Raw genomic sequence first — 26,042 nt, forward strand, 5'->3', positions numbered from 1 at the left:
CTCAAGCGACTGAGCCACCCAGGCACCCCCACATTAAAAAATTTCTAAACAATTATTTTGTTCTTCCAGATTATAGGTTTAACACTGGGACCATCTACTAAGAGAATGCCATTTTCTTTTTTTTTTTTAATTTTTTTTTTAATGTTTATTTATTTTTGAGAGACAGAGAGACAGAGTGTGAGCGGGGGAGGGGCAGAGAGAGAGGGAGACACAGAGTCGGAAACAGGCTCCAGGCTCTGAGCCATCAGCCCAGAGCCCGACGCGGGGCTCGAACTCACGGACCGCGAGATCGTGACCTGGCTGAAGTCGGACGCTTAACCGACTGCGCCACCCAGGCGCCCCGAGAATGCCATTTTCTTAGTTGGGAATTAAATGTGCTGGTTTCTAAGGGAGAAAGATGTACTAGGGGAAGGGGAGAAAATAAGGAATGTAAGGCTTGTCTAAAATGGTCTAAACACCATTTTAGATGGGTGGGTCTTAGGGAAATATTATTTTGATTGGACTCAGTAGAGTTGATTCCTAGTCTGTTTGTCACTGCTGATTCCCCAACAGGTTTCCCTCTACCTCACAGGGTGACCAACTATCCTGGTTTGCCCCAGACTTGCCTAGTTTTAGCCCTGGAAGTATTGGTTTAGCAGACAGGGATGGCTGGTTACCTCATTCCTATATACCACAGGACTACTGTCCAATGTGAGGCAAGAGAAAGATAAGATAATTCAGAACATTTCAGTTTATCTGAAAGAAATCCAAAGAAGGTGATGATGATGATGATGATGATTCTGTCCTCTTTATTTTATCCCTATATTAAGTGGTCTGTGGTTATGATATGAGAACAGTTCACATACAACAAACACATCTTAAAAAGGCACTTGTGGGCCACCTGGTTAAGTGTCCAACTCTGGCTCAGGTCACGATCTCGTGGTTTGTGGTTTGGATCCCTGCATTGGGCTCTGTGCTGATGGCTCAGAGCCTAGAGCCTGCTTTGGATTCTGTGTCTCCCTCTCTCTCTGCCCTTCCTCTGATCAGACTCTGTCTCTCTTTCTCTCAAAATCAACTAAACATTAAAAAAAAAAAAGGGCCTTTCACTTAAATGCTTAGGGATACTATATAAATGTTGGTACTAATAACCTTTTGAAAAATAAGTTATAATTATAGTATTGGAAATCAACCAAGTATTAGCCCCAAAGAATTCAACATATGGAAACATTTACATATGGAAAGTGAATTTTGTTTAATATTATGATTCTAAGTATATTTACATATGTTCATTTTCCCAAATGTTTGCATTTTTTATATCTTACCTATAACAGAAACTTGAAGTAACTCAATTTTATTCTTAAGGCCTGCAGCTTTCAGATTGTCATATGCACCTAGTAACTGTGAGTCACTGACATCAGCACCCACATAATATACATCCTATGAGGAAAGAAATTCATATTTTAAGTATAAATAAGACTATCAGACATTTTACATAGTTAAGAAAACCTACTTGCTTTTTCTCAAATAAAGGAAAATGAACTTAATAGATTTCTTAATTCAGGTTAAAACAAATTTGTAGTATTTCTTTAAAATGATATTCAATAGTAAAAAATTAGAAGTTTTTGTTAATTTTTAGAAACTATTAGTATATTTTCCAGTAACAAATGCCTAAAGAATTTGGGGGTTATCATAATCTGCCATGACTAGTTATTGAAATTGCCCACATTTTCCTAAATTCCCTAAAATACGATTTCCTAAATAGTTGTTTAAGAAATGAAACAGTGATTTAATTAACCCTTCATAATCCATTTTGACAATAGTACACAGCAACTCATGTAGTCAAAACTAATACTCCTGAATAGACAATCTACTTATAAATAACTGGTCAGTGAAAATACATATAATGATTAAAGTAAACATACTGCTTGATTTACCAAACGTGAGTACTTACGGGCCATTCTTTAGCAGCTTCCAAAAGTATTGTTCCCAGTCCACACATTGGATCTAAAACAAATGCACCAGCCTGCAGACAGAAATACTGATTTGTTATTATTCAGTCTATCATAATATATATTATAAAAGAAACCTAAAACTTGAGGAATCAACATTTCAAGAGCAGAGATTCCTTTTTACACTTTATTAGGAATTTCAGGTGGTCAAAGCCACAAGGTAGGTGTATGCTCCACATGTATGAAGATTAGGAAGGTCACTGGTGTGGCCAAAGCACAGTGAGTGAGATGGAAAATGTGGTGTTCACATTAGAGATAGGCTATTCCGTCAAGATGGACTGGGTTATGGGGCGCCCGGGTGGCTCAGTCGTTTAAGCGTCGCGACTTCAGCTCAGGTCATGAACTTGCGGTCTGTAGGTTTGAGCCCCGTGTCAGGCTCTGTGCAGAAGGCTCAGAGACTGGAGCCTGATTCAGATTCTGTGTCTCTCTCTCTCTCTCTGCCCCTGCCCCACTCACATTCTGTCTCTCTCTCTCAAAAATAAATAAATATATATATTAAAAAAAGATGGACTGGGTTATGCTGCATGTAGTAACAATCCCCAAATCTCAGAGGTTGAAAACAACAGATAGCTAATGCTACATCTCCACAGAAGGACATCTGGGGTTTCTGGAAGCCAAACTCATGAAGTGGTCACCATCCAGAGCACTGCCATCAGAGGGGAAAAAGAAGCATGACAAATCGTGTACTTTCCTAAAGGTGCCATCTAGAAATGAGACCCATTACTTCCACCAACACTTAACGGGCTAAAGCATGTCAGTCACATGACACACGCAGTTTGAAGGGGCGAAGAAAGTGTAATCCTACTTGTGCCTGGGAAAACAGGAAATTTGGAGAAAAAACTAATTTTTCCCGTTCTGGGGGAGGGATGTCTCATTACGTCACATCTTGTAGGTACCGTAAGGATTCTGGTTGCCTTCTGAAGAATGGGAAACGACTGGAAGGATCTGAGCAGAGGAGTAACAGGACATTACACTTCAAAGGGCTCACTCTGGCTGCTCTGCTGAGAATGGACCAGAGAAGGGTAAGAGTGTTAAAAGGGAGGCTAGTTAGGGGACACCAGCAAGAGATGATGGTGACTTGAATTAAGAGTGGTATTGGTACAAGTGATGAGAAGTGGTTACATTCTAGATATATTTTAAAGGTGAAGCCAATGGGATGGACTGGATGTGGAATGTTAAAGAATGACAATAGTTGGAAATGACTAAAGGTTTTGACCTGAGCAACTAGAAGAATGGACTTCCCTGTTACGGAGATGGGAAGAGATGGGGAGGAGAAGCTTTGAAGGAGACAGGAGTACGGTTCTGGACAGGTTAAATTTTGAGAGATGCCTCTTAGAGCAGGTATGGATGTCAAGTGATTTGTTGAACATATGGGTCTGGAGTTCAGGGGAGAGGTTCAGGCTACAGACATGAAGTTGGGAACACTCTGTGTTAGTCATAAACGATATTTAAAGCATCAGAACTACATGAGTCATCGAGAATGTGAGAGAAGTTAAAAAAGAAAAGTCTATGGGTTGGACCCTGGTGATCTCCTAAGTATAGATGTTGGTAGATGAAGATTCAGCCTTGCATACTGACAGCAGCACATACTGATGTAGGAGGAGAGCCAGAGCGGTGTTCCAAAAAAAGTGGAGAAACATGTTTCAACAAGGAGAGTGATGACAGTATCAAAGTGCTAGCAGGTAAGTGTGATGAGCAGTGTCAGTGGCGTGTTGGTGATGACAGCCTGACGGAAGCGGGCACAGGAGACAGGGGATGGGAGGAAGTGGCGACACCAAATATGGACAACTATTTTTAAGAGTTTTTCTGCAAAGGGAAGCAGAGAAGGAGCATGTGGGTTCAGGAAAGGGCTATTTTCTCAAATTACAAGATACTAAATCAAGTATATGTGCTGATGGGCATGCGCAGCAGAGAGAAAGTCCTCGAGTGGGCACGAGGCGATGGAGTCCGGTCCCCAAGCACTGGAGTGAAACAAGGACAGCTCCCTTGTTGTGATGGCGATGAGGCAAAGCATGTGGGTGCAGGTTCCAGCATGCTGGTAGATTCGGTGAGGAGAACCCGCTGACGTTCTCTGCTGATTCCAGTATTTAAGTCAAATAAGGAGCAGGAGAGTGAAAAGCGTGGGCAAGGAAATGACTGTCATGGTAGAACGCAGAATCCAAGCCGTGAAGCAGCGATGAGGACGGGTGAGGAGCGATGGAGGGTGGTGAGGGCAAATGACTAACCCCCTGCGGGGGCTAAGGAACTGTGTGGCAGGACACCAGAGGAGCTGAACGGGAAGGAGGAAGGTGCTAAGAGCAGGATTCTTGAAATTGAGATTCAGCCTCTGGGCACGATGAGGTACAGGATCTGAGCAGGGCAGATCGTCAGAGGTAGGGAAGCCAAGAGACTAAAGGGTCAGGTTACAGAGCGGATTCTGACATCATAAAGAACTATGACAGGCATAGTGGCCCATACTCTGTTAGAAATGATAGAAGAGAGGTCTGCCTACGACTGGGATAACTTCCCGGCACGTGCTTCAAAGGCACAGAGAGGCTCTGGGCAGAAGAGCAGAGAGGCTCAAGCAGGACACCTACCACCTCCAGGCCCTTGGTCCCTTGATAGGTCTATAGAGGAAGCAGAGCCCTCAGTGGACAGCCAGGTTTCGGTCAGAGCCAGAGGACACCTAATGGAAAGAAGCACAATGTCGTTCAGGAGAGGGAAAGCTCCAGCAGGAAATTCTAAGGAGAGTATCCTATGGATGCCCCCACGAAGGGGCGGCAAGTAGAAAGAATTTCGTTAAAATTTAGTCAAAAATAACAATGGTATGAGAACTGATTTTTATTAAGATCTTGATATATGTCAAACACTGTGCTCGTCCCCTCTCCAACATGGTCCTCGTTGAATGAGGTAATCTGACCTTAGTATCTATAAATGTCTTTACGTTATCATAGGACCTTGTCTTGCTGTGACATTTGGGTACACAGGCAGAAGCAGACAAGCATTTCTGTATGCTTATATTAATAACTAAAACTTACAGAACTTGGTTTTCCTTATTAGGATTTTTTTCTGTTTTATTTATTTATTTTGAGAGAGAAAGCACAAGTGGGGAAGGGGCAGCGAGAGAGAGGGAATCCCAAACAGGCTCTACGCTGTCAGCTCAGAGCCTGATGTGGGGCTTAAACCCACAAACCACGAGATCATGACCTGAGCTGAAATCAAGAGTTGGGCGCTTAATTGACTGAGCCACCCAGGGGCCCCTTCCTTTTGAGGATATGTAGGAAGGAGGACAGTGTGTGGTAAACACGAAGAATATCTAACATCCTCATGTTTAGATCCCACTGCTAATAGCACTGGCTTACCCAAGGTTGAGCTGTCTACGCACTGCTCTGGGTACCATGCTCCCTAGAGGGGACTGGATCAAGGCTGAGTACTGGGATCGTTTACACTGTGGGTCTTGACTAAACTCCTCCAAGACAACTGTGCTGTGCTACTTCTTACATGTTTTAACATTCCGATGCTGGTGGTCACATTTAGAGAAACATTCCTTACTCTCGGTTCTGGCAAGGCAAACTGACAGTAAGGGAAAATTTTAACAAGCATCATCTTTGGATATATTTAATTTACTTTTCTACTTTTCGGACAAATGGATGTTTATATCAAGATAAAGGTAACATTTCAAATTTGTAGGTGGTTATATAAATTTATATTTATATAATACACACACACACATAAATACATGTTGTTATATAAACTGTGGTGAGATCACTGGCGTTTTGGTAACTCTCTCCTTAGACTAAAAGAGATTTGGACTAAAGAGTAAAATCAAATAACAAAGAAAATCATGGATTCTGGGAACATGATAATCTTAAAGCCGCTTTCTTCTTTTCTCTCACCTCCAAGCTCTTTACTTCCCCTGAGCCCAAGTGATGCTCAGACCTAGAGGCAACTAACGCCAAGAGAAGCCCTGGGCTTGGTTTGGGTCCTGGAAGAAGGAACTCCATGGGGCCTCTTTGCCAAGGCTGGATGGGGGATTAGAGACGAGCACTGGAGCCCAGACGGGGAAATCACTGCAACCGGGGAGAACCTGGTCTTCAGAGATCTACAGATCTGCCGGGAGACCAGTGAACAGAAAAGTGTTCACCTAGAAAAAGTTTTCAGCACGGCTGACAGATTCTCCTTCCACTGCCAAGCCCGGTAGTGCCACAGATCCACTTGCCTTGTAGCACTTGTAGGATTTTAGCCATTTCAAATATTTTAGTAACCACAATTGACTCCCAGTGAGCAAAAAAAAAAAAAAAAAAAAAAAAAAGGTAAATCTAAAGGGTAGGGGTCTACCAGTAGTGAGAGAATAAACAGACTGAACAATCTGAACATACATCTAATGAAACAGAACTCCTGCAGGACATAGATAAGTATCTGAAGAAAAGAGGTAAGGGCTTCTGGAGATATTCAGATGTAGTACACACACAAAACTTGTCAAAGCCAAAAAACAATGATTTTTAAGCTAAAGCATTCCAATGAATAAAGGAGAACATAATTCTATGACTCCTGTTATAGCCTGGAAGATAACATTCAAGAATAAGTCAAAACGTAGACTCACACTATGGAAAGACGGAAACCATGTTCTGGAGAGAGGATAGGCAACTTGGGAGACTAGCTCCAGGAGGCTTAACGTGTTTATAATTTCGGAAGCAGGAAAAGAAAGTAGTTTAAGGTAAAAGCCACTAAAGCAAAACAGCCGGGACAATAATAATTAAATAATGAAAGAAAGAGTGCCTGAGCCAGAGAAATAGTAACAATAACTTTTGTAATTATTACACTTACTACTGGCATAGCAGCAGTGAATACTTAAACACCTCCTATATGTCACACACTGTTCTAAACCATTTAATTCATGCTAATTCACTTAATCCTCACATGATCCTAGGAGATTGTTATTTTCATCTTGCAAATGAGAAACTGAGGCACGCAGATGTTAAATATAAATATCTTGCCCAAAGTTTTCTAGGAAGTGGTGTAACCAGAATTAGAACTCAGCTTGGGCTGAATAGAAAACACACATATGTAAGTATATCTTGCTAATATTCCCAAACTTTGGAGGATTAAAGAGAAAAGTCTTACAAGCCCCTAAGCAGCTCTAAAGGAAAAGGAAATCCTACTGGCACATACCGCTCACCTGGAACACAGGAAACTAAATGACAAAGGGACAGCGTCTACAGACCTCTGAGGGCAGGGGACTGACACAACTCTTAAAGCCAGCCGAGATGGGTCTGTACCCCAGGATGAAAAACAAATTTGAGGCTGTATAGGAATTTCTGACTATGTACTACTTGGACACCACACTTGAAGAAATTGCCTAAGAAAAGACTTTGACCAAGTGACAAACAAACCAGAGCAGAGACCTCAAACAGGGAAGAACAGTGGGGAGGAATGATACACCTTGGAACACGTCTTTGCTTATACGAAAAAGTGTGTGTGTGTGTGTGTGTGTGTGTGTGTGTGTGCGCGCACAGTGATACCTTAATGACTAAGGACAGGCTGTGTAATGTAAGTGCTAAATAAGAACTTTTGAAACACAAGGGGTGTATTGCAAGGGAAATTCTTACACATGATAAATAATTTACTACAATCTAGTAGTTGGGGGCTGATAGTGGAAGGGTGCAAAAACGTTTCAAAGGTCTCATTGTAGGGAGGAGTAAAGGGGGGTCAGGAGAAGAGAAGAAAAGCACTCGAGAGGCCTCATACTGTGCTAGGGAAGAGGGTAAGCTTAGAGGATTTGGGTGGTAAAAACAGTGTCCTGACACAGGAAAGAGTTGATATCTTGTTTTAAAGCAACAGCAGAGTCCCACGTGTCTAATTAAGAGAGCTGGCAACCTGAACCATTAGTGGAACAGAACAATAAAGTATAATTTCCAACCTCAAGGAGAGCAATGAAATGATTATCAAGTAACTTGATCAACCCAGTAAAAACAAACAGTGTCAGACGTTGTAAACAGAGTAAAATAGGAGGAACACAATCAAGTGTGTGTCATAAACACTGAATTCCCTCCCTGGAGGACAGGGACCATCGAATGGGATAAAAACAGAGCTGGGTATTCGTATAAAAAACAAAACAAAAAACAAACAAACAAAAAAAACATACTGAAAGCAAAGCTGAAAATAAAGCAATGGCAAAGAAATGCAGCAAATGCAAAGAAAAAGAAAGGACTAAAAAACTATTAATAAGACACAATGAAATTTAAGTTGAAACTCACTAATCAAGATAAAGAGAACTTTATGTTACAATGAAAAGGCACCATTCCTGATGAAGCAGTAAGTCATAAATGTGCATATACCACAGCTGACGACTAGCAAAAATGCAAATACGGTTAACATGATGAGATTTTGAAATACCTCTTTCAGAATTGTGCAGATAGTAAAACATTAATACAGCAGACATTTGTTGACTAAAAAATAAAATTACTTTCTTATGTCCACAGAACATTTACAAAAATTATCAAGATCTTGGTCACAGAGAAAAACTTAAATTTTAAGAAGTGGAGGATTTACAGACCACATGATTGTGACATAAAAGATTAGAAATCATAAAAACGCAGCTATCTTTGGACTCAGCATTTTCATAGCCAAAACACTCTCAGAAGTTCAACAATATATAAAAATATCGCTGTAGCAGTTCAGAAGTGTAATGGCAAGAGAAAGAGAAGGGTAGAAGAAAAAGAGAAATGAAAAGAAGGGAAAAACAAAGAAGCAACCAAGATGCCCATCAATCAGTTGATTACAGAAAGGACCTTGCTATCATAAGATGAAAACACTTCGTCACCTGAATTTCAGCCAGAGAGGCCAGTGCCCATGCTATGGTAGACCTCAGGCCTGCTGTCTTGATGTAAGCTCGGCTGGCCAAAGGAATCCTACAAAGAAAAGAACCTGATGACGTACCCAATATTACTGTATGTTAAAGAAAAGTGTGATATAAAAAAACTGATTAACCTGTCGTATCTGTGACCTCCTCCTTATATATTCATCTAACATACACTAAGTTGCCGTAAGTTACAGAATATTTTAACCTTATGACAAAAATACCTTTTTTCATTGGCACCTCGTCTGACCAGCCAGTGTGGTATTTCAGAAAGGTACATTTGTAAGACAACTGAAATTTAAACTCTTAGGTATTTAACTTAGAAAAATCTAATCACATATGAGGGAAGTATTTCTCAAGTGTTAATATACTTCCCTGTCTTCCCATGTGGAATAGACCTTTTCTTGCTGGAGTCATCAAGAGGAACATACTGTGATAGAGATGCGGTATGGGAAGTAGGGCTGAATGGATGCTAACCCTTGAAATCTGTTTTCTAGAAAAAAATCCCTTTTGTAAGTTTGCTTTTTGCTCATTTGCATCTTTCTCAAAAGATGAAATGAAGCATTACATTGCATTGTCTAAAATAATTTATGGAATGAAGGGCTGAAGCAGACATCTCCCAGATGAGTTCACTGGCCTCCATTATGTACCACTGCATACTTTATCCTTTGCTTCATTACTGCTACTATCAATGTTTCCAGATTTGATGGAGGTTTTCAAAATATTATTTCTATCTTTCCAATGTAATGAAAAAGCAAGCTTGATAAAAGCTATTACAATAACCTTAAGCATTCTTTTTTTACATCCTGCTTTGGGCTTACAGATGCATAAATGTGAGCTTAGGGAAAATGGGGTATTCCTATAGAATTTTTATAATCTTTGAAAATATTCCATGCCTAGAATCTAGAAAAAGGGTATCTAAATCACATTATACTACGTAAACAGGGATGTGCATATAAAATGATTTTCATTAAGATGCCAACAATATCTACATGCTTCCAAGGAACTGGAAATCACTGTTTTCATCCAACTAGCTCTCTCTTCCTAAAGCATCTAGAAAAATACCTGTTATGTAAGTGTTCAACAGATATTTTGAAATAAGGAAATGAATCATTTGCATTTATTATTATATAGTACCCTGCAAGATTAGAGAGATACCTACAGTAGATTTTAAAAACTGGAAATAGGGGTGCCTGGGTGGCTCAGTTGGTTAAGCGTCTGACTTTGCTCAGGTCACGATCTGACAGTTCATGAGTTCGAGCCCCACATCGGGCTCTGTGCTGACAGCTCCGAGCCTGAGCCTGCTTCGGATTCTCTGTCTCCCTCTCTCTCTGCTCCTCCCCCGCTCACTCTCTCTCTCTCAAAAATAAACATTAAAAAAATAATTAAAAATTAAAAATAAAAGTTGGAAATACTCTCCCACGATAAAAGAATAATGGCAATAAAATTTGTAGAATGTGTAAACGTGAATTTTAAGAAATGTGCTGTATTTTCTATTTTAATAAAAACTCCAGATGCCAACAGACTAAGGGCCTGTGAAAATCATTTAATAATAGAAATAATTAGATATAATTTTTCAGTACGAATCATGTAATCAGTGCATGATTATAATCAAATCTTTTAGAGCTCTAACTGGCCAGATTAAATCATATGCGTTATGTACTAAGAAAACACTTTACTGGCTCAAGTAGAGAACTCCGATGCTTTGTCCTTAGCCCCGCTCTGTTACATCGATGTCTTATACTATAAATAAGAGCATAAAGTTCTTACTTTCACAAACTCTAAGGGACAAATCAGAAGCTTACAGAACAGTCTCTACCTGAACACAGGGATTCCCACCACAGAGTAAATGTCATTTAGATGTATGAAGATCTGAAAGAACAAATAGAGAAGTTAGAACAGAACAGGAAATGCATTACCAAATGCACTGACAATTTGAAAACTTCTATTCTGAAGCTGCATATAATCTAAATTTTATCTTTTATTTTACTTTTAATTTTTTAAATAATCTATATTAAAAAAATTCTAAGGCCTTGTTTATAATATATGGAAAAATGTCCCATTACATATATATATATATGTATATATATATATATTTAATTTTATTTTTTAATTTTTTTAATTTTTTCATTCATTCTAAGAGAGAGAGCACAAGTCAGGGAGGGGCAGAGAGAAAGAGGGAGAGAGAATCCCAAGCAGGCTCCGCATTGCCAGTGCAGAGCCTGATGCGGGGCTCAAACTCACAAACTGTGAGATCGTGACCTGAGCCAAAGTCAGATCCTTAACCAACTGAGCTACCCAGGTGCCCCACTATAATATTTTTTCTTGGGCAGAGGCAAAGTAAATTTTCAGTACATTCCATAGGAAGATTCTGAGGATAGTTCATTATATGAGGTATTATATATGGAGAATCATGTTCTGAAGACATCTTGGGTTCTTTCTTCCCTGGGGTTCTCTGAACTATGACTGGGTCAGACTTTTCAGCATTTGGGGTTAGAGAAGACTTTCTAACCTTAATTCTTTCCACCTTAATTTTAACTTCAAATTGAGACTTGAGGTCACACAGGATCATCATAGGCTACACATATTTCCAGGGTAACATAATTTTCTTCAGGCCAAAGATATTATAGCAAGGGTAATCTTTTCTCTCTCCGCTATCCGTGGGTGAGTTTCTTTCTCTCCATTACCCTTCTTCTGTTAGGCCACAAAGAGGGTTTAAATGTCTCAAGTTATAATTAGTAGCCCAATTAAATTTTAAAAGTTAGAATCTTACTTTTGTATAGTTTGATGAAGTTTATGGAATATTCTAACTTCGTTGTTTGATCTCAAGAGCATTTGATCCCTGATACTTTCACCCTAAAGTTATTTTTACTCTATAGTTTAATCAGAATTACTCCAATATTGACAAATTTTTATTACATACCGAATGATCTGGAGTGGACTCCAGTTAGTCCATTAAATCCTTGATCAGCAAAGTAAACTTTCCAATGTTTTGCATTATTCATTTTAGCAAAAGTATTTATTAGGATTCTTTTCTATTTAAAATTGATACTAAAGGTAAGATATACTGATATTTTTATATATCAAATATTATTGAGAATAGCTTCTCCCACTATAATTTTTCTATTAATTTTATCAAATAAAATCTGTTAAGATTTGATTCTTCTGTTAATTTTGTTCACAAATTTTACTGTGTGATTTTACTGTTGTCAATTTTGCTCTGTGTTATTTCTACCAATAATAGCTATTATTAATTACATTAAATACTGATAGGAATTAAATTAGCTATATTTATTTAGGAGCTAAAACTATGAGGAAACTAATTCTCAGACAGTGAGATGGGGCCAAGGGGAAATGGGGAGACTGAAACTGGCAAAGCACAAGATAAGGGAACTGGTGAGGGGAACTGGGAGGAGGATGCCCTCATGTTACAACATTCTTGGGGTCAAAATATTTTTCATGACAGTAATGAAGGACATACACCAGGCATTACTTTGTAAAAGTGAAAATACCAAATAGAAACATTAAAAAATGAAACAACACAAAATGTTCTAATATGGCCAGCTATTAATTCTATTTAAAGCTATATAAGAATAAATTTATGAATCAATGAATCATGAAAAGGACTAAACCACCTGTCAAATTTATCAGATAGTTTTCAAAAAAGTGAAGAATATTTTTTATGGCTAGCATTGGTTTCCCCATATAAGTGTTTTACTTTGTTCCAATGAGAAACAGAGAAACCTAATTAAATTAATTTTGAAAACAGAGAAAAAAAAGAAAAACATAATCCCAGAATCCTAACAAAGCCATATTAACATACTATTGAATTTTGAGTGGGCATTTTTGTTTTCTATTCATTTTCCTTTTTTTTTAACATTGGCTAGATTTATTTATTTATTTATGGAATTTTCTATTTTAGAGATTTGTTACATATTCTAGTGATTGTAGAGGTCATCTCTAAAATTCAACTGTGGCAAAATAATTCCAACCCCAAACATCTTATTTGGATAAGACATTTTTACAGTGAAAAATACTAGGAAAATTATCTGCACTACTCCACTATTAAAGAGAAAAGAGACTGCTGGATCCACGCAGACATGCTTTTTAAAAACTCTGAAGCAAAACTGAAAAGTACAATAAGGATAGCTGACGTGGTCTTTAAACAATTAGGTTATAGGCACAGAGGATAAAATGAACATTCAGTACCTCTAAATTTGGATTCCTCAAATCTGCTTTCCATCCAAACTGTTTCATAAGAGCAATTCCAGTTATTCTTCCTACCTCCTGGAAAAGCAGAAAGTTACAGAAAGGAGCACTAAAACTGAAAATTTTATGTTTAAATGTAAGCAAAAACTAAGAGAGCATGCAGAAAAATCAGGTCAGACTATTTGATGGTAACTTAGGGCTGCAATATAAGAATACGACACTAAAGCATTTTCTGTTCAAGGCAAGCAGGCTGCATTTGACCTCTTCACCCCCCAAAATATCTTATGGCACTGATGCTTCCTCATGTGTAATCTGTCTTCCTGTAACTTTAGAGAGCTGAAATAACCAGATCGTGAATCGATAAAAATGGTCATTGTGGGTTTTAGCAAACAAACGCAAAGTGAAAGATGAACTATTTCAGCAACTACAATCCTATATGTTTACAAATTACCAGAACAGTAGCATTAGACTCAAACTTTAGGGTTTATCTGATTTTAAGGCTGGTGAAAGGACTCAGACCTTTGCCCCCCGACATCACTGAACTTTGTAAGGGCCGAGTAATAAAGTGTTTTGAAGGAAACCGTGGTATTCGCTCTCACGGAGACCTCGAGTGTCTTGTGCATTTGTGTATTTGCAGTCTGGGTCCTGGTGACAATCACACACACAAGGCAGAGCACAGAGCAGCCATTTAATAAACACAGGACTGAACTGAAGAGAAAACCCAAAAGGTTAGGACAATAACACAGGATTTCCAAACGTCAAGAATACCTATGAGTTTAAGGGAAACTTTGAGCGAGAAAGGAAAAAACAGAGGTGATTACATGGAATGGCATACTATTACTCTTAAAGCCATCTGAGGTGAAGTTAAAAAGGCAAATGCATTTTTAGGGGTGCCTGGGTGGCTCAGTCGGTTAAGTGTCTGACTCGTGATCTCGGTTCAGGTCACGACCTCACCTTCTGAGAGCTTGAACGCTGCACTGTGTTCTGTGTTGGCAGTGTAGAGCCTGCTTAGCATTCTCCCTCCCTCTCTCTCTCTCTGCCCCTTTCCCGCGCTCTCTCTCAAAATAAATAAATAAAAATTAAAAAAAAAAAGAATGCATTTTTTAAAGAGATTTAATTATATGACATTAGGCCTAGTGATGTGCCTCGGCCTACTTAACTGTTCCGTGAAAGGCTGTCATCTCATTTTAAAGCTAAGGAGTAGTTAATTCTTTGAGAAAATGGAACCCCACCTTGGGAGGTAAGTGTACCTGTGCAGTAAAGGTCTTTGCAATAGCTCCACTGCAGCGACAGGAAACTCTGAACGTCAAGTTTTTCTGGTTTTTGGCATCAGCTGCTTTTACTACATCGTTCTGAAATGCTTCTTGAGATTTTTCTCTCTCAGTGAGAAAATCTCCTTGCTCCTGTGTTTCTTCTTCCGTTTGCTTTTCCAGCGAGCATTCCCCACTCTCTTGTAACACTTGCAATTGTTTTGTTTTTAATTTCTTAGCATTGATGATGTTATTTTCCTCCACTTTTCTTTTTGGTGGGTTAGCAGCTCTTTGAAAAAGTTTGTCCTTTTTTGCATCAAGTTCAAGAAGATTTTTCCAAGTTGAGATGGCATTCAACCAACTTTCTGGATCATCATTTATAAGTCTCTGTATCTCACTTAATATTTTTCCTAAATAAGTAAGATGTCAGTTAATCCTCTATTGAAGCTTTAAAGACAGTCTATTACATCCATCACCCCCAAATTCCATTACCTTTATTTCTTTAAAGTCAGTTTTATTAAACTGCTACATGAATAGTGAATTCACCTTTACCTGGAGTTTATATAATTTAACATAAAAATATTGTGCAGAATAAAGTTCATTTTTTTAAACAAAGTTTATTTATTTATTTATTTATTTATTTATTTATTTTTAATTTTAACGTTTGTTTATTTTTGAGCCAGAGAGAGACAGAGCATGAACGGGGGAGGGGCAGAGAGAGAGGGAGACACAGAATCGGAAGCAGGCTCCAGGCTCTGAGCCATCAGCTCAGCCCTGATGCGGGCCTTGAACTCACGGACCGCGAGATCGTGACCTGGCTGAAGTCGGACACTTAACCGACTGAGCCACCCAGGCGCCCCCAAAGTTTATTATTTTGAGAGAGAGCAAGTCAGCGCGTGAGCGGGGAGGGGCAGAGAGAGAGGGGGAGAGAGAGAATCATAAGCAGACTCCACACCAGCAGCACAGAGCCCAGCACTGGCAGCACAGAGCCCGACGATGTGGGGCTCCAAATCACAAACTGTGAGGTCATGACCTGAGCCAAAACCAAGAGTCGGACGCTTAACCGACTAAGCCACCCAGGCGGCACTAAAGTTCATTCTTATATTTCATAATTAATATCAAATTATTTTAAAATCCTATAGAATTATCATGTATTTTAGCAAGATCATTTGTCTTATGATAATATATATCTATATCTTCAATATAAGCATAGGCCTAGAGTATGTATTGATCTTTGAAATAATGCAGATCTTGCCTATAAAAACTAAGTTAAAAAACAGAATAAATTGCAAAACAAAGCTTTGAAACAAGAGCAAATGAATCTTGACACTATCTTAAACCATACACTATTAGCATACATCATAAAATGAGTTTTCATAAAGTAACACTTCAGATACACAACCCATTCATAAGTTAGGGACTGTCAGCATGCGCAACACAATGTAATCTTTTTTTCGATGAAGAAGGGTCATCAAGATGACCCAACAATAATTACAGTGTTCTCTAAAGATGAGAATGTAGAATGTTGGGATGAAATTATATCGACCTCATAGTATAACACCTTAGGATTTGCTTTAAAACCACATTTCTGCCCTGTCTTGATTTCTTGCCATTTATATCTTTACTGACACAGTTTGGTGCAGACTGTAATATTACATGATCTCTTGTGCACGATCAGCAATTAAAATGAAGTTTAAGGCAATGTTTAGTCTAGCAGTATCTGACTATTTTTGGTGCTTCTATTAAGATCCTTAAATTATTTTAGCAGCATGTGTATAAAATTAGAGAGCGAAGAGGGAATCTCTTAATTCCCTTTAGCTGTAATGCTTTATTAATGGGCATAAGTTTATTCAAAACTTTAAATTTAAGGTCACCCAAATAGGAAATTTTATAACAAAGTATTTTTTCCAATTATATAATTCATCAGTTAAAAAGTACTAAGTGATAGTTTTGATCAACTTATTAAAACCATGCATTCCGGGTTATTATACACTTCTAAATCTAAACAGAAGCAACTGATCACATGTATCTTTAGAGAAGGTGTCTGATCATAATTAAAACAGAAGAAATGTGACTCAGAAAATAGGTAGCTGGTTGCAAAGAGACACAATTAGGTGATAATATGATTTATATGGTGATAGTATTCAGGAAATACAGAAAAATACATAATTGGTGATTCCACAGGTATGAATGAATCTTAAAAATATGAAATGGATACAAATTAATTATCAAGCAGAAAACTTTGGAGTACAATATATCATGTGGGTAAAAGCAATAGGCATATACTGTACCTTTACTTACAGAAGAAACATTAAGTGGAAACTGCTTTTTAATCAGCAAAAATAATCTTTCTGCAGATTTTAATTTTTTCAGCATATTTAAATCAGAACAGGTGGTGAAGAAAACTTTTCCTGAAATATATTCAACCTAGAGACAGAAAAGATTAATGTAGTCCTATGTCAGAGTGAGAATCATTTCCCTTTTCCCCTCTAAATGAATTAAAACATAGCATCTAGATTAACAATAAACAACCATTTCTGAAAGATGTACTACTTGTCAGACATGCTACTAGGCACTCAGAATACATTTTCCCCCTCATCCTTATAACAAACTTCTATGGTAGATTTTATCACCCCCATTTCTCAGATTATGAAACTGAGGCTTGGATAGGTTAAATAACCGGTATGAAGTCACAAAGTGACCAAGATCATAATCTGTGCCATGTTACCATTTGTAAAGTACACTTCTAGGACAAATCAGGCGTCTAGTCCAAGGTTAACACCATCAGTAGGGATTTATTAAACACCTACCTTGTGGTCTACCAGGAAACATGCAACATAAATCCTAAAGATGAATAATAATGTAACACGTACATATTGACATACAAATTAAAATATAATATTTACAAGAAAATAACTTGAATTAAACCCAAAATAAAAAAGTTAATATGTAAATGCATTGATAAGCTGTATGTACAATAAGTAGCACTGAATATGGAACCATCATTAGTAAAAGTCTTGGGAAAGAACGCTGTAAGATTTGAGAAGAGAGATTCTAACAGAAGAACAAAGGGCAAGATGCAGAGGTGGGAGTGACAGCCTGGCTGAAGTAAAGTGTAAGTCAGCATGGCAAAATTTGCTGTTTACACTGATTGATAGTGTCAGGTGGATGGATGGTGTAGCTCAGACCAGCTTGATAAATGGTCGTGAAAATTTGAGTACCCCAGATGGTAATGGTCAACCATTATAGACTTTTGATGAAAGCTATGACAGCACTGAATTAGCTAGCAGAAAAAATTACTTTGGAAGAGGCATAAAGTACTGAGTGTAGAATGTGATGTCAGAGGAAGAAGGAGACTACCAAGGTAGAAATAATGAAACTTGGCTGTGGAACTGGAAAAGGGATAACAGCAAGAAATATGCATCACCAGAAAGAGGTTTTGGAGGCAAGATGGATATGTGGTAAAAGCCAGCGAAGAAAGAAAATGAAAAATGCACTAACTATAGAGTCTAGAGAGGTATGGGAAATGGATCTCAAAACCAATGGAGTCCTAAAACTTTTGGAGTCAACCCAACCCTCTCAAGCTCAGGATGGATGTGGAATGCCTTAAAGTTTTCCTTTTAGCAGTGGCCATCAGCTGATGAATATGGTTCTCAGTTATCTCCTAGAACTGAGGTAATGGGGAATTTGGGGTTTCCCATGTGTTTAGGCAGCTCCCGTCCAATGGGAACTTGAACTCCAAGTGTTTTTGTATTTTTGATCTGACATGGTCTAATTAAGCTCTGGGGATGGTAATTTCTGGGGTTACCATTCTAACTTGATGAAGAAGAATCTGCAGAGGAAGCCCTAGGTTGATACCAGTTAAAGCCCAAATACTTCATTATAAGATTAACAAGTTTTGGGGATCTAATGTACAGCATGGTGATTATAGCTCATACTATATTATATAATTGAAAGCTAGTAATAGATCTTAAATGTTTTTACCACAAAAAAGTAAATGGTAATTATGTGACTGGATAGGGGTGTTAGTTAATGCTCTGGTGGTAATCATTTGCAATTTATAAATGTATCAAATCAACATGTTGTACACCTTAAACTTACATAATGGTATATGTCAATTATATCTCAGTAACGCCAGAGAAACAAATAAAAATAAAAGCCCCAGCAATGCATCTGACCAAGATAGATGGAGAAAGCAGGGAATGAGAAGAATGTTTAGGAATCAATATTTGAGGTCATAAGGAAGTAACTAAAATAAGAACTTTTGGCTTCTAGAATTTACTTCTTTCTCATTACAAAGGTGATGTTTTCTCATGAAGTCAAAACTAAATACATACCTCAAAATGCTTGGAACTTGAAAACAAAATATTCAAAAGTAACTTTTATTAAATTTTTTTTTCAATGTTTATTCTGAGAGAGAGAGAGACAGACAGACAGACAGAATGAGAGCAGGCAGAGAGAGAGGGAGACAGATTTTGAAGCAGGCTCCAGGCTCTGAGCTGACAGCACAGAGCCTGACATGGGGCTTGAACTCGTGAACCGCAAGACCATGACCTGGGCCGAAGTTGGCCACTTACCCAACTGAGCCACCCAGGCTCCCCTTAAAAAGTAACTTTTAAAAAATTTAGATTTTATGTTACCTGACATAAAAATATAGCTGATATTAAAGCCATCACAAAACAAGTTAACAGACATGAAATACATTGCCAAGATTATGGGGTGATTGAAATAAGTATTTTACTGAAGATGTATGGTTTTAAGATTCAAGTCCTATAAACAAACTGATGCAAACATCTGGACCAGTGATTTTAATCTAAGTAGTCAGTGATCTAGATATTAATTTATAGTTATTTAACTGTACAAAGATCTTTTCTTACTTATTTGAAATATGAAGGGAAACAATTTACACAGCAAACTTCCTTTAAAAATATCATTATTTGGGGGTGGTGGGAAGAACAAATAAAGAACATGATTGAAAATCAAGTTAATTGAGAGGACCTAAAAGGTTTAATTTACTGGGGGAATCAAATCATAAGAATAAAGTCTTGAAGCATTAAAATGCTAAATATATTCTCAAAACCAAAAGCAACATTATTTTCTTTCTTTAAAAATTAATGTAAGGCCTACATTCCTTTTACAAGTAATAAGCATGTAATCAAAAGTAGTTTACTAAATTGCTAAACAGTCACTATGAGAATCAAATAATCATATACATGAAAGCACTATAATGTTGTACCCTTTGTGAAGATGAAGTATGGTATCTTAAAGCAGTGGGGAGAGTGAATTTTGGTGCTTATGACTTCAAAAACTGCTGAAGCTGGTGTTAACCTTTTCCTTTGTTGCTTGTAACTGAGCATATTCAATTATAATACTTAGGGGAGAAATGTGGCATTTTACAATACTTCACCCTAATATTTGTTACTTGAAAATTTATTTATATATACAATCTGTTTTTTCCATTTGGAATGAAATCATAACGAAGTGTCTAAAACCAGCTGGTTTTATGTCTAACACTTTCAAAGATGAAATAACAGCCTTTATTAAAGTAAAAACACTTCTGTTATCAGCTAGAATATCTAAGTAGTTAGCATTTTTGCCTTTCTTTTAAAATTCAGGCATTCAAGTCTAACACAAAAATTAAAAGTTTAAGTCTTGGCAAAATGCATAGGAAGATACGGAGACACCAAAGTTCTCCTAATTCTACAAATGCCATTTAGTTTTAGAATTAACTATACATTGCTAAATGAAGAGCTGAGGTGGTACGTGAGTTTTTTTGGTTCATTTTAGAAGAAAGGATTAAAAAATATATTTTAATTAATTCTTAAAAAAGCATTCAATCTGCAAGAAATGCATAGGATATTAAAAAAAAATCAACCTACGCAATTTACTCCTTTAAATAAAGTAATTATGAAATAATCCAATTATCTGGTTAGCTCTACCCCACTACCTTCTATCACCATGACCCTACTAAAAAATGAAAAATTGGTTGGCTTATTCAAGTTCAGGTCCTGGGTTAAAAGTCTTTGCTATGTGGGTTTATAAAGACCAATTAATCCATTGACAGGGCCTTTCTGGCTAGCTGGTATTAGGCACACCTCTATTATACTGAATTTTATCTTAAAAATAACTGTTCTTGCTATTATTGTTATAATAGCAGTATTTAATACATTATACATTGTTATAGCTTAATTTTTCTTAATTTTAAAGCAATCTAGGTAAAATAAACATATGTATGTATATAAAATAGTTTATACATATAAAAATACGTAATTATACAATATAAATTGAATATTTAAAAATACCCAGGAACCTATAAATAAGTTTGCCCTACCACCAAGTGAAAAAAAAATCTAATCTGACTCTGACCAAACTCTAGATACAACTTACAAGATTCCAATTGATAGGAGATAGAGAGGACAGAGAAACATGTTAAACTACACTATGGAGATGCAATTAGCAATATTTAGATCAGGGGAACTTCTAGCAGTGCTGTCCAACAACTTTCAGTGATGAGGAAAATATTCCATAACCTGTGCTGTCCAATGCAGTCAACACTAGCACATATGGCTTCTGAGCACTTGAAATGTGACTAATGTGCCTAAGAAAGTGAATTTTTTTGTCATATATTTTAATTAAAATAGCCACCATACCCTTTTGGACATCACAGCTCTAGACTAGGGCTCAGAAAATGAGGCCTGGTGAGCTAAGAATGGTTTTGACATTTTTTAAGGGATGTAAAAACAAACAATAACAAAGAAGAACAACAAGTGATCCACATATGTGAACGACAAAGCATAAAATATTTATTATCTGGCCTTTATTTTACACGTAGACTCCATGCACAGTGCAGAGCCCAACATGGGACTCAAACTCACACCTTGAGAACAAGAGTGGAGCGGAGATCAAGAGTCGGAAGCTTAACCGACTGAGCCACCTAGGCCCCCAATCTGGATCTTTAGAGAAAAAAATGGCCAACCCCTACTCTAGACTATGGGATAAACAAACAACCCTGCTTCTTTAACAAATAATAAATTGCTGGTGGTGGGGGGGGGGGGGCGGCGCCAGAGATGGAGGGGAAATCTACAGATTAAAAGAGGCTTAAAATTTTTTTTATAACAAACGAGATTTAAAAGAATATCAATCACAATACATGGTCCTTATTTGAATCCTCATTCAAATACACAAACTTAAAAAGAAAAGTGACATTTATGAGAAAGTTGAGATTGATTTATTTATTTAATTTTTTTTTTAAATTTTTTTTTCAACATTTATTTATTTTTGGGACAGAGAGAGACAGAGCATGAACGGGGGAGGGGCAGAGAGAGAGGGAGACACAGAATCGGAAACAGGCTCCAGGCTCTGAGCCATCAGCCCAGAGCCCGACGCGGGGCTCGAACTCACGGACCGCGAGATCGTGACCTGGCTGAAGTCGGACGCTTAACCGACTGCGCCACCCAGGCGCCCCTGAGAAAGTTGAGATTTAAACACTTCCTAGATATTTGATAAGGAATTATTTTTAGATGTGATGATATTGTGGTTTATATTTTTTTTAATTTAAATTTTTTTGCGAGGGAGAGAGCGCGCAAGCGCGCGCACACGCATACACACGCGCGCGCGCGCAAGCGCGGGAGAGAGGCACAGAGAGGGAGACAGAGGCTCTGAAGCAGGCTCTGCGCGCTGTGAGCCTGAGCCACCCAGGCGCCCCTGTGGTCTATATTTTTAAAAAGAGCCATTGTATGATGTCTTCTATATTACACTATATATATTATGCTGTGAGTCCTCTCATTATAGATATACAGTAGCCCCCTTATCCACAGTATAGCCTCCTGCCGTCACTGCATTTAACCAGTCACTGCATTTAACTGCGTGGTTCCTAAGCAGATGACCCCCCCCACCTGTGACGTAAGATCAACAGCCTAAGGCTACGTCAAGCACAATCCTCCTTCCGAAATAGAAGTACCGTCAGAAAGTCAATAGTAGCCTCACGTCATGCGCCACGCTTCGTCTCATCATTTTGTCGTCTCACATCATCACAAGAAGGGTGAGTACAGTACAAATAAGATATTTTGAGAGGGAGGGAGGGGCAGAGGGAGAGTGAGCAAGAAAACATGTTTGTTCACGTAAGTTTTATGACAGTATATTTTTATATATTTATGACAGTATATTTTATATTTTTATAATGTCCTATTCAGTTATTGTTAACCTCTTACTGTGCTTAATTTAAAAATTAAACTTTATTATGGGTATGTATATATAGCAAAACACAGTATATATAGGGTTGGTACTATCCATGCTCCCAGGCATCCACTGGGGGTCCTGGAATATGTATCTCCCATGGATAAGGACGACTACTATATAGGCAAACATTTACAGATGAAGTGATATCTTGGCCTTGCCTCAAAATAACATCGGTGGAGCGGGAGGGGCATTAATGGAGCAGAATTCACCGTGGGATCGGTGTTGCAGCGGGTCGGTGAGCACGTGAGATTCACCACACTATTCTACTTCGTGTATGTTTGAAATTCTCCGTGATAAAAAGCTTAACAGAATACACAGGACACTTTCTATTGCAAGCTGCATGTTGGAGGAAGCAACTGCATCAGTCCTCCAAGGAGGGAGAGTTTGCAAGTTAAAATGCAAACGATTGAGCTATGTACATTCCTACCAAAAGAAAAGTTTTGGGGGGTGGCAACTAGGGACACACATTTTCAACAAGCTCCCCTGCGTGATTCTTACCCACTAAAACACCGATTAGAAAGGCGTGACTAGGGGCGCCTGGGTGGCGCAGTCGGTTAAGCGTTCGACTTCAGCCAGGTCACGATCTCGCGGTCCGTGAGTTCGAGCCCCGCGTTGGGCTCTGGGCTGATGGCTCAGAGCCTGGAGCCTGTTTCCGATTCTGTGTCTCCCTCTCTCTCTGCCCCTCCCCCGTTCATGCTCTGTCTCTCTCTGTCCCAAAAATAAATAAACGTTGAAAAAAAAAATAAAAAAAAAAGAAAGGCGTGACTAATCTGTAAAAGGAAACAATCACTTTCTAAATTCATTTTATAAATGCAGACTTCACAATATTAATTTTCTTGAAGCAAATCAAAGTTTCTAACACTCTTATTACTGCACGAATGGTTTCAAGTATTCCTGTGCAACTCATTCTTTGGGAACATTCACTGATCACCTACTAACTGCAAGACATTGTGCTACACGTGCTATCAATTTTTATCTCAAGGTTTGCTTTAATCCTTTAAAGTAGGTATAATCTCCATTTTCTATCCAAGGAAAGTGAGGCTCAGAAATTCGAGTATTTACCCCAAATTCAAAAATCTAGGAAAGGAAGATTAAAATTTGAACACACGTTTTTTGCCTCTGAGATCTACATATACTCTTTTCCACGCTGTCACAGAAATAACTTACAAGCTTCGGGGAAGTTCCCACTATAATTTAGTGTACTAGTAAAGCACCTGGGCTTCAAAGCAATAAAGATCCAGATACAAGTCCCAGCTCCACCACAGGGCATCAGTTTTCTCTTTATTTCTTTGTAAAACAGAGGGGGGAAATGACGTCTCCCATAGGATTCTTCTGTGGATTAAATCATATCATGTACATAAAAGTGTCGGACACGTTTTAAGTGCTTTATAAATGTTAGATGCTATCATTGTTCTTTCGGGATTGCTTTAACTTTGAGAGTTAGCGAACTAGAGATGACATTTCAGAAGTTATTTGTTCAGATCCCATTTCCAAGCATATCTGTCCTTAAAACAGGCACAATCAAAATATGGAAATCCCCAAATCTTGTGGTTGATTCCTCTCATTGCCAAGAAGTTTGTCCCTATAATTAATTGAACTTTTTTGCTGTGAGGAGACCCCCTCCCCTCACATCTCATTTTGTCTTTAGAGAAGATGGAGGACAAGCAGAGAAGATAATTTTGGTAATTCGACGTATTGCAGTTGGGTGAAGGCTTCTATTTTTCATACTAAGAGCTCTAGGTTAATATTAAAAAACAAAAACAAAAAACCAGTGCAGCATGATGTAATGGAAGGAACTGGACCTGGGTACTGGCCTGCCTGGGTTAAACATGATTATATACTCATGCCTGATTTCACAGCTTGGGTGTGAATCCCAGGTCTGCCGTTTTACATGACTTGAATAATTTCTTGGACTTAACCTGTGCTTCATTTTCCTTTTCTGTTACATGTAGAGCCTACCTCACAGTGTTGTGAAAATTAAGCAGGTGAGTACAGACTGAGGACCTAAGAACATGCTTAATCAATGTGGGCAATTCTTACATTGTTGCTTTTTTAGATTAGCCGTATTCAGCGCTCTATTAAATTCTGCGACCAAAACCACAAGTGGCTGGTAATCTAATAAAGCTGATGTCATTTTTCGTGACCCCCCTCTATCCCCCATGCCCCCCAACTCCCTCATTGCAGAAAATCCTTTTGTGGCTTCCAACACTATAGGGGCTGCAAGACTGACGTGGTCAATTTCATTTAGTAAGCTTTCCTTTTCCAAAAACACATGATTCACACTGTCATATACAGCCCATCAAGTCAGTGGAGTCTGTTTCTATTACATCTTTTCCCTCTGCTTTCAAGAAGCCAGCTCAGCATGTTCTAGGACCTAAACTCAAGTTTAAAACCTTGTTCATGTCATTGAAATTAACACCAGCAATTGTTACTTCCCTCCAGAAGCTGGACTACGAAGCCTCCAAGACTATTATTTTTCTAGCTACTATTTACTCGGTGTTTAAGGTGTACTTTACGCACCTTGTATCAATCCCATGGGGCAAATACCATCATTGTCAGGAAACTGACAAGTCCAGTAACAACCTGAAGGCTGTACTTGTATTTAAAGGCTGGAGAAAGGCTTCTGTGACGGGTCTAACTATTGGCACTATCCAGTACCTTCTTGTAAAGAATCTAGGAAATACCTTGCCTCAAACTCCTTCCCGCCTTAAAAAAAAATACAGGCATGAGAGATACGCGGTAATGTGGAAGGGAGAACGACTGGCGATTCTTTCCTGCAGTAATTAAAGGACGTGTCAGAACTCCGAGGCCTGGGGCTTGAGAGCTGGGGGGCTCGAGGCTCTTGCTTTCCAGAGTCTACACGGACCCTGGCGGGGAGGGAGACCCGGCGCGGACGGGGGCAGGGCCGCCCTCCTTCCCGCCCGGGCGCGCAGCGAGGCCGACTCACCTGCGTGGCCGCCAGCCGCGCCCGCACCTCCCGCATCAGGAAGGGCTCCAGGCCGCGGCCCGCGGTGCAGAAAAACCGGGCGCCCGCTGCAGGCCGCGAACCGGAATCTGTAGGAACCGCCGCCATGGCGGCTCGGGCGCGGCCCCGCCGCTCGGGGTCACGTGGCCTGGGGCGCGCGCGGCGAGTCCCGGCTCTCCCGGAGGCGGGCACTGGGGCCGCGGGGCAGGGTGGAGTCAGAGGCTAGGGTTGTCAGGGAGACCCGGGGTGACGGGGGCTGGTGGGGGCCGGTGGGGCCCGTGGGGGGGCGGGGGAGCGGGTCAGCTCGGAGGGGTGGCTGTAGGGCTCCTTGGTTAACTGCTCGGAGTTTCCCTGATTAGGTATTTGGAACTATTTGGAGTCACATATGCAAGGCATACAGTTGGGATCTGTAATTGGAATCTATAGAAACGGTATATATCATCTAATCCATTTGCCTTATTTTTGAGATTGAGGAAGCTGATTCCTAAACAGGCCAAGGGACAAGTGGCATAGAGCTGAGGTTGGTCTTGATAGCCAGTATAACGAGCTTCTAT

The 26,042-nt window shown here is 39.0% G+C and overlaps 1 protein-coding gene across 4 annotated transcripts in view; it reads right to left on the minus strand.

Moving 5' to 3' along the window:
• Nucleotides 1–25,619, minus strand: part of THUMPD2 (THUMP domain 2 tRNA and snRNA guanosine methyltransferase) — a 36,527-nt gene extending 10,908 nt beyond the window's left edge. Inside the window, exons 1-8 of one of the 4 annotated variants that reach the window (XM_040496590.1) lie at nucleotides 25,471–25,619; nucleotides 16,577–16,712; nucleotides 14,286–14,695; nucleotides 13,036–13,113; nucleotides 10,646–10,698; nucleotides 8,791–8,878; nucleotides 1,931–2,002; nucleotides 1,302–1,416 (exon numbers count right to left, since the gene is read on the minus strand). In XM_040496590.1, coding sequence (XP_040352524.1) covers nucleotides 1,302–1,416; nucleotides 1,931–2,002; nucleotides 8,791–8,878; nucleotides 10,646–10,698; nucleotides 13,036–13,113; nucleotides 14,286–14,695; nucleotides 16,577–16,712; nucleotides 25,471–25,596 — 1,078 coding nt within the window. In that variant the 5' untranslated portion in view covers nucleotides 25,597–25,619. Of the gene's footprint in view, nucleotides 1–1,301; nucleotides 1,417–1,930; nucleotides 2,003–8,790; nucleotides 8,879–10,645; nucleotides 10,699–13,035; nucleotides 13,114–14,267; nucleotides 14,696–16,576; nucleotides 16,713–25,470 lie in introns of all 4 variants that reach the window. The other 3 variants (XM_040496589.1, XM_040496592.1, XM_040496593.1) reach the window with 3 other exon arrangements.
• Nucleotides 25,620–26,042: the final 423 nt, after the last annotated feature.

Source organism: Herpailurus yagouaroundi, unplaced genomic scaffold, assembly GCF_014898765.1.
Source record: "Herpailurus yagouaroundi ecotype Mexico unplaced genomic scaffold, PumYag 188, whole genome shotgun sequence".
NCBI lineage: Eukaryota > Metazoa > Chordata > Mammalia > Carnivora > Felidae > Herpailurus > Herpailurus yagouaroundi.